Below are 9981 nucleotides of genomic sequence, written 5' to 3'. Positions count from 1 at the left end.
AGACCCCAAGCGCCAACTTGGCCATGGCCGCTAATGAGCTCGCTTAGCTCGAGCAAATGCTAGAAGTCGCCAAGGTCACCGCAATGCTTAAAGCTATGCACTGCCAGGTCAATGAGATCCACCAGGATCAGGGACCTTCCTACTTGACAAGTTGAAATCATTGACCCGCCGTGCCAGATCCAATCGCCACCCCGGTAGAAGCCATTTCGCCGACCAGCATCGTGATGATGAACGACCCCTCTAGGGTGGAGCTAGGGGGAACCGTACTGACTATCCTTGCCAACATGACCAGGAAGTTGACCAATATGTCTGAGCGCACATCAACAATCTCTGAGATGCGCGACATCATATCGACGGATGTTGTTTCTCTCGCCATGAAAAGGAAGTACGCCGGCATCAAGAATACGAGTAGGAATTTGGTAATCCGGATGCAGCCCTTGAGCCACTTAACATCGACAATGCCGCCGATCCTAATGGTGATGATCTCGAAGGGCCCCAAGCATTCATGAGAGCACTCCAAACACTCTAGTGGCCCTATGGTTTCAAAATCACTAGGTTCGAGCACTACGAGGGGCGGATGAACCACACACAGTGGCTACAAGCTTATGCCACCACTATGTGCACCGTTGGGGGAGATACTAGTGTCATGGCAAACTATCTTCCCATCATGATCACACCAACCACAATGAACTAGCTCATGAGCCTCGCCCCAAATTCCATCGAATCATGGGAATAGTTGAAGAAGGTCTTCACCGACAACTACATGGCTATGTGTACTCGACCGGGCACCAAGCACGATCTGAATTGCATTTATCAGAAAACGTATGAGCTCCTCCGTAGCTACATTAGATGATTTTCTGAGATGAGGAATTCTATTCCCAACATCACGGAAGTAGAAGTCATCACTGCCTTTGTTAGAGGACTTCATCACCGTGACCTCCGCTCCAAATTCAATCATAAGTCACCAAAGGGGATTGGCGAGATGATCATGACCGCCGATCAATATGCCGATGTTGAAGAAGTTGAAGTTCACTTCAACAAGGATGCGGGCACACACCGCCCAACTTGCTACAGCGATGAGCGCCCTCACGAATGACGCCATAGTGACCGCCGCTACGACAACCGCGTCCACCATCAGGACAGTGGCTGCGATCGACCGGAAGGGTCCAAAGCTAGTCAATATCACTACCGTCGACCAGACAACATCGTCGCTACCATTGACGAACCTCATGCCAAACATAACTATGATGAGCAGTACAAGAAAATCCTCGAAGGCCCATGCCCCCTCCACAAGAACAGCAAGCACAAGATGAAGGACTGTCTTGGCTTGGCTAAGGAGTTCCAGACCAAAAAGAAGGACAACGACAACGACGATGGAGCTAGAGGTCGCTGACCACCTAGGGACAATGACAATGCCTTCCAGGATCACAACAAAGTGGTCGCCACTATCTTTGGGGGCCTCGCCGCCACCGAGAATAGAAGAGATTGAAAGCTCATCGCCCACTGGGTGCTCGTCATCAACATAGAAGACGCTATCGCCAACCCTAACTATCGCCCCTGGTCTGAGGTCCCTATCACCTTTAGCAGGGCCAACCAGTGGGTGGACATCCCTTACATAGGGCGTTTTCCCCTCATTCTCGATGCAACCATCAAGAAAGTACTGTTTAGGAAAGTACTCGTCGATGGCGGAAGTGCTCTGAACCTCCTCTTCACCGGAGCCCTAAAGGAGCTAGGCCTTGGAATAGAAGACCTTACTCCCTCTGACTCCTCCTTTTGGGGTGTGGTACCTGGCAGGGCATCCAAACCGCTTGGACAGATCACCCTCCTAGTACAATTCGTCATGGCTAGCAACTTCCACGTCGAGCACATCAACTTCTACATCACCGACTTCAACACCGCCTACCACGCCATACTTGGTCGGACAGCTCTAGCTAAGTTCATGGCCATACCGCACTATGTCTATCTGGTACTGAAGATGCCTTTGCCTGCAGGAGTTCTGGCCCTACGGGCCAACCTCTCCATCACCTACGCCTACAAAAAAGAGAGTCTATCCCTTGCCAAAGCCATTGACCTCTCCATCCAGATGGCCAGCATGGTCAACAACACCAAGATGGTGCCTGCTGATGACCTGGAGATCCCAGCGCTGGAGCCTCCACGTGCCTCCACCAAGTCTAAGGAAACAAAGGAGGTCAGCCTCGGCCTCGATGACCCTACCAAGACCGTTAGGATTGGGGCTCATCTTGACCCCAAATAGGAAAGCGTGTTTGTCTCCTTTCTACGTGCCAACGTCGACGTGTTTGCTTGGAAACCAACAGACATGCCGTGGGTACCATGGGAGAAGATCGAACACTCTTTGAATGTCTCGCCGACCGCCATGCTGATCAAGTAGAAGCTCTGATGATTCACACTAGACAAGAAAGAGGCCATTAGGGTAGAAATAAAATGGCTCCTAGCAGCCAGATTTATTAAAGAAGTGTATCGTACTGAGTGGCTGGCAAACCCAGTCCTTGTTCAAAGAAGAATAAAGAATGGAGAATGTGCGTTGATTACACTGATCTCAACAAGCACTACCCTAAAGACCCATTCGGTTTGCCTCAGATAGACGAGGTTGTAGACTCAACCACTGGCTGCGAACTCCTCTCCTTCCTCAATTGTTACTCTAGCTATCACCAGATATCCCTCAAAGAGGATGACCAGATAAAAATGTCGTTCATCATGCCTTTCGGTGTGTATTGCTATACCACCATGTCCTTTAGACTCAAAAACACTAGGGCAACCTACCAAAGAGTCATCTAGATGTGCCTTGACCAACAGATAGGCCACAACGTCGAAGCTTACATCGATGATGTGGTCATCAAATCCAAAACCACCGACAGTCTCATCGCTGACCTCAAAGAAACGTTCGCCAACCTAAAAAGATACTGATGGAAGTTGAACCCTTCAAAGTGCATCTTTGGAGTTCCATTCGGCATACTCCTGGGCTATATCATCAGCGCACGTGGTATCGAACCCAACCCCAACAAGGTCTCCACCATTACAATATGAAACAGCCAACCTGCGTAAAGGATATATAGAAGCTCATAGGGTGCATGGCTGCTTTTAGCCACTTTATATCACACCTCGGCAAAAAGGGACTATTCTTCAAACTACTCAAGGCCTCTGAGCACTTCTCCTGGTCGAAGGAAGCTGATATGGCCTTTGAGCAACTCAAGTTGTTTTGAACGAAGCCTCCGATCATGACGGCGCCTCAACTAGACAAAACCCTACTGATCTGCATCACCGCCACTTCTCACGTCATTAGCACAGCTATCATCGTCGAGCACGAGGAAGTTGGACATGCCTATAAGGTACAACATCCAGTCTACTTCATCAGTGAGGTTCTTAACGAGTCCAAAACTCATTACCCTCAGGTTCTGAAGCAGTCATACACCATTCTGGTCATGTCACGCAAGCTCTACCATTACTTCAAGTACTATAAGATCACTGTGGTCACTGAGTTCCCTCTAAGGGACATCCTCCATAACAAAGAGGCCAATGGCTGCATCATCAAGTGGGTAGTCAAGCTCAGCACTTATTCCATAGAATTCAGAAGCAGGCCTACCATTCAGTCATAGGCGCTGGCTGACTTTGTTGTTGAGTGGATCGAGATCCAAGAGCCCATCCCTGCTGCTTTCCCCGAGCACTAGGTGATGTATTTCGATGGTGCCCCCAACATCAATGGTGCTGGTGCTGGCATTTTATTCATTACTCCAACTAAGGACAAGCTCTGTTATGTCCTCCAAATTCATTTTCTAGCTTCCAACAACGCCATGGAGTATGAAGCATGTCTCCACGGACATCGTATAGCCGTTGAGCTCGACGTCAAATGCCTCAAGGTATACGGAGACTCCGCGCTGGTCATCAACCAAGTCAACAAAGATTGGTCCTATTTTAGTGAGAAGATGGACGCATACTGCGCTAAGATCAGTAAACTTGAAGGAAAGTTCTATGGTATCGAGTACCACCATGTGGTACGAGACCAAAATCAGTTCGCCGACCACCTATCTAAGATAGGCTCTTCTCGCGCCACAATTTTGCCTAGGGTCTTCGTTTAAGACCTCTTTATGTCGTCTATTAAGAAAGAGAATGAAGTTCAAGAAATTCCCCTAGCCGAGCAGCTGGTACTTGCAGTACCCTCGCCGACCATAGATTGGAGGGAATAGTTCATCAAGTACCTCACCAGTGCCGACGTACCCGCCAATAAGACCAAAAATGAACGCCTCGTCCATCGCAGCAAGCATTATGTGTTGGTGGATGGGACGTTGATGAGGAAGTGCCAAGGAAGGGATACTGCAGAAATGCATCACCCGAGAAGGAGTGAAATTACTCCTTGAAATCCACTCTGGTTCCTATGGCAATCATGTGGCCTCCAGAAACCTAGTCGGAAAGGCTTTCTGAGCTAGTTTTTATTGGCCCATGACCATCACCGACGTAGAAGAGCTCGTCCGATGTTGTGAAGGATGTTAATTTTTTGCCAAGAAAATACACATGACGGCATAGGAATTGCAGACCATCCCAGCATCTTGGCCTTTTGCAAGCTGAGGACTTGACATGATCGAGTCTTTCAGGCCTACGCCAGGAGGTTTTTGATACATATACATCGCCATTGACAAGTTCTCCAAGTGGATCAAATACAAGCCGCTTGTTTTGGATACTACAAAGAAGGCAGTCGAGCTCTTTGAAGATATCATCCATAGATTCGGTCTCCCAAACAGCATTATCACCGACCTCGGAACTATATTCACTGGTCACCATTTTTTGGACTTTTGCGAACACCGATGCATCTCTATCAAATACGTCTCTGTTGCCCATCCTAGAGCCAATGGCTAGGTCAAACGGGCGAACAGCATGATCCTCGATGCCCTCAAAAAGAGACTATACCAGAAAGAGGAAAAGCATCCGTGCAGATGGCTCAAAGAGCTCCCAGCTATGGTCTAGGGACTGTGCACTCAAGCTAGTCGCAACACCGGTGTATCTCCATATTTTTTGGTCTATGGCTCAGAAGCCATACTTCTAGCGAACATTGCCTTCCGAGCACCTAGGGTGGAACATTATAATGAAGAGCAAGCCGTAGCTATTTAGACAGAGGATGTCAATAGAGCCAAAGAAGAATGCCTGATCACTTTCATCCACATAGCCAAATACCTAGAAGGCCTATGAAGATACTACAATCACAATATCAAAGGTTGTTCATTTGCAGTCGGCGACCTCATTCTCCATAGAAAGCAGAAACCTAAAGGGATGCAAAGCTCTCCTCCCCCTAGGAAGGGCCTTACGTGGTCAAAGAGGTTACCCGACTAGGGTCTTACCGGCTATGTGACATGGAGAGAATCGACATCCCCAATTCATGGCACATCAAGCACCTTATACGTTTCTATCCTTGAAAAGCTCTAGATATGTACTCATCACTCCACAATGAATAAAGTTTTCATTGCCATAATTTGCCTCCATTATTTCTTGGCTCCAGTTTAATCTCCATTTACGATTACCAGCTCCAAGCTACTCCTTAACAAACTCCGACAATTATACAGGATCTCCATAAATGCTTCGCCCCAATTCTCCATATTAAAATATCTTTAAGATAGTCCACCAACCATCGAGCAGCACATGTTCTGCTCTGTGTTCTTTAGAGAAAATTCTATCTCTGATCTCTCCCTACATGTGCTATGGGCTCCAGCGCTCTGCGTTATGGGTGGCCGACTATGGTTTCTCGGTCACGTCTGTTCCCCCTACATGTGCATAGGCTCTAGCGCTCAATGTTATGGGATACGGGCTAGCCAAGGCCAGGAGCCTAGTAACTAACTAACTACTCTGATGCTACTTATACCATGTATAAATGCGTTAGGGTTAACAACACGTCTCTTTTTCACCGAAAGTGCTAGAATGCCGCATAAACACGCATACAACATTTATACAAATATACAAATGTTTGCTTAGGCCCTCATGCATTTAACTCCACTTTACAGTTGTCCCATACATGTTCCTCTCCACTCAGGTTATTGAGCTTGGCCCTCACCATCTACCTCGCCAAACAGATCGACATCGCTGGCCAGCTTCTTTGTCGCGTCCTTCACCTCATCTTTCAGCTACTCCTGCTTCGTCGTACCCGTCCCTCTGGCGAATCTGGTGCCTATCGTGTGAAGATTGATCACAGGGTAGTGGGACCAGACCACCACCAGGGCATGCGCCATGATGGAGATAGTGGCATCTTGGTTGAAGCCTTTGAAGTTCTCCCATGCCGCCTTGCACCTATCAATGATGGCGTCTAGATGGGGTGACCTATCGTCGGGCTAAGGAGCCACCTCCATGTCGATACAGTCAAGCACGAGTCTGACTTCGGCCACCATAGTGTCAAGTTTCCCCCTCTAGATTTTTGCCTCTAGCTCTAGCATGTCGAACTGCACCTTGGTCCTTCGATGGTATTCTACAGACACCAAAAGGATCCATCAAATGAAGAAATAATTTTAGCAACAACTCTGACCATGAACTACTCACCTTCCATATCCTTGACCAGTTTCTCCACTCGCCCAGATGCCTTCTCCTTCTCCTCTTGGAGTTGATCGATGACTTGATGCAACCGGCTGAGCTCCGCATCTTGCTCTACAAACATAACAGTTGTCAGCAGCATCAAGACTGTTTGGCAATGCAGAACAAATTCACCGATCTACAGTACCTTTCTTCTGCTTGGAGATGCTTTTTAGCAGCTCAAAGACACTTTTTAGCTACTCAAAGCTACGCTCCAGCTACTCAGAGATGGTCTTCAACTGCTCGGATAAGGTGCCCTTTTGGTACTCTAGGTCCCTCGCGTTTGATTCAGCAAGATCCCTTTCACACTAGGCCCTCTGGACGTTCTTCTCCATCAGTTTCAATGCCTCCTTTAGCTTCTCGTTCTCATTGGCAAGGGGCTCCATCCTTTTTATCAACTGCTATCATTGTACGGCAGTTCGTGCTATGCCCTGCAAAGCACCAAGATTGTAAAGGACCATATTCTCCAATGCCAAAGATGGACACCGCTGACGCAATACTAACCTCAATTTGCTTCATAGCTGTGGAAAGGGTGGACCATAGCCTCTTCACCTCCCTGGTGGAGTCCTCCTCTTCCACGACCACAACTTCGTCCCCTCGCTTGTAGAATATGTGGATGGTTTGACTTCGTGAGCCTTCACACTCAATCTCCACGACCACATCCTCTTCTTCCACAGCCAGTGGTGCTCCCTGGGGGCTCTATGGCCGCATAGAGCGAGCGACCATGCCCTATGGCATCTTAGGGCACGCCGCTTGCTCCTCTAACGCTGCTAGCCTCTGCGCCCTAGATTCTGGCACAGCATCGATAGCTCCTGCCTACGCCTTGGAAGACTCGATGGCTCTTGTCGTTGCTCCTGGTGTCTCCATCGACTTGTCCGCTAATGTCGCCAATCGCTCTCCACCTCCAACTCCATCAGCAACGGTGGTTGACCCCTGCACAGATCGATGAGCGCTCGGGGACTCTAGGACAGAGTCTGCCCATAATGTCTCCACGCCGGGAACAGCCCTCGGCTGCTCGCCGGTCTAGCCTGAAGGATTTAGATCCTCTGCGTGCCCCGTTCTACATCATATTAGTCCATTGATCACTACCACTATAAAGATTGAATAGCAACCAATTCCAAGCCAAAGATACTTACACATCAGCTTCCCCATAAACGGTTCTGAACCGGCGCTGCCTCCCCGAGTACCTAGGCACTACTCTAGGGTCAACCCACGTGTCCTGGGCTAGAGGTCTTGTGGCCCCCACCATCGGCTTCTTCTCCGCATGCTGCTCGGGGACTCCTTCCACTCCCTCCAATTACACCTCTACGCGTGTTGCGCGATGACGCTTTAGTGCTCGGATGGGGAGCTACTGGAGCCTCGTCGTCGTCCGACCACTCGGATATCACTGCGCTCTACATCCGAGCGGCCCGATCACCACCAAATTAGATGATGCCCAACTTGTGAGGAGCTACATCCACCGTTCTTCTCTTCTTTTGGGCCAGCTCATCTTTCGCTGCCCTTTTTCCCTGAACTTTCTCCGATGTCGGGGGGGACTCTCTTTCTGACTAGCACCTTCGCCTTTGAATTCAGACAAGGCACTGATGGCACCTTCCTCCAACTAAGTGGTCGGCCTGGCATCCACTGCCTTTGGCCAATTGCTCCTTGGCATGCCCAAGAAGTACGTCGCCTGTTCCTATAAATGGATCTTTCCACAAGCAAATTAGTCCACTGCTCGGCGCCAGCACTAGATAAAAAGCACTAGGAACAACAGTCGAGATTTTTACCTAAGGAGGTGGGTTCATGCAGTTGAAGGTTTTCGATTGCCTTGGCATGCTGTATGGCACGTTTGGAGCAAATAGTTCAGTGGCCTAGTGTAGCACAACCTCCTTCGTCAGTCTCTCCATCCTCTCCCAGATGAGCCCTTTCCTTGCAGGGCTAGACGTGGTGCATTATGAAGTTCACCGCCACCACCACTCCATTCATCTTCATGCCCCTTATTAGCTCGAGGAGCTCCTTCACCTCCTCCATATTGACATAGGTCAGTTTCTCCGACCAGCTCCTTTGATTCTCTAGAATCTGGTCGACATCACATCGGATGGTAGGATGACTTTGCTTCACATAAAACCACTTGGTATTCCACCCCTTCAGTGAGGTATTCAGCGGCATAGTAATGTATTCGCCCGCCATCCCACCATGGAGCTATAGATACACACCGCTGACAACTTTGGAGCCCCCTCTCCTTTCTTCTTTAGCCAGAACAAGTGTCAGAAGAGATTAAAATGGGGAAGAATGCCAAGATAAACCTCATAGAAGTGGATAAACACCAAAATGTGCACAATAGTGTTCGGATGAAGATTGCACAACCTCACTCCCCAATACTCCAATAGATCCTGCAAGAAAGGATGCACTAGAAGTCCTAATACACGCCAGAAATAATCTTCGAATACAACAAGTTCATCGATGTGTGGCATCAAATAGGGCTCACCGTCGGCCAGATGCCATTCGGTGGTGACATGGTTAGGAAGAATGCCCACCTCCACCATCTTGTTGAGTTTCATCTCCCCCATAAGTGATGGTACCCATTCCTTGTCATGGCTCGCCTCGACGGCCGCCTTCTTCGTGTTACCACTTCCCCTCTTCGGTGCCATCCCTCAGATCTAGATCGAAACTGGTCCCTTTACGCAAGCTTTTTAGCCGTAGCGGCGGAGCGCATGTGAATGCGAATGGGGGAGTGCGAGGGCGAGGAGGAAGATGAAGTGGTAGAGTGGCAAAGGTGGGAGCGTGGAGTGCGGCAACGCAGTTATAAAGATACCCTCCCCACTTTTCGCATTCAAGGGTTTTTGGGAAACTGCACCATGCTAATTTGCGCCCTTCTGAATTCCCCAAAGCGGCGTGCTGGACCGTTATCTAGGCTTTCGCGCAATACAACCCATATCACTCATTTTTTATGCAACTTGGTACTGCACACCGAATATTCACTGACCTCTCCGCAATAACACCAAGGCTCAGTAATTTCTACTATACAGTCATTACTCTGGTTTTTTCTCCATGATTTGAGTAATCGACACTTCTTGATTTATCCATGATTTCCACTTATGGCTCGGGGACTACGTCATCATTATTCAGTCTCTCACCATACGGGGACTTTTTTGGTTACTATTGTTTCTGACCCTAGCACCACATGACCATGTCACCTACTGTCAGGCTCAGGGACTAAGTGGGCACACTTCACCTTGTGGTGAATGTGCGCTTTTCATTTCAGGGGTCAGCCCATGGACTGGTTGCCTGCTCAACTGGTTCTCTGCCTTTCTTCTACTTTTTGACCCAGGCAACACTTGACCACGTCAGCTACTGCCAGGCTTGGGGACTAAGTGGGCACACTTCACCTTGTGGTGAGTGTGTTTTCTTTAATCTAGAAGACTCCGTGCCTCCTAA

The 9981-nt window shown here is 48.9% G+C and overlaps 1 protein-coding gene across 1 annotated transcript; it reads left to right on the top strand.

Annotated features, from left to right (window-relative positions):
* The first annotated feature begins 1840 nt into the window (after positions 1 to 1840).
* Positions 1841 to 2254, top strand: LOC136515586 (uncharacterized). The gene has a single exon (XM_066509131.1). It carries the CDS (start codon positions 1841 to 1843, stop codon positions 2252 to 2254), a length of 414 nt encoding a protein of 137 aa, XP_066365228.1.
* The last annotated feature ends 7727 nt before the right edge of the window (positions 2255 to 9981 follow it).

The sequence above is a fragment of the Miscanthus floridulus genome, chromosome 17 (genome assembly GCF_019320115.1).
Source record: "Miscanthus floridulus cultivar M001 chromosome 17, ASM1932011v1, whole genome shotgun sequence".
NCBI classification, from domain to species: Eukaryota; Viridiplantae; Streptophyta; class Magnoliopsida; order Poales; family Poaceae; genus Miscanthus; species Miscanthus floridulus.
Note: the sequence above shows the minus strand (reverse complement) of the source record. Positions and strands in the feature narration are given on the sequence as shown.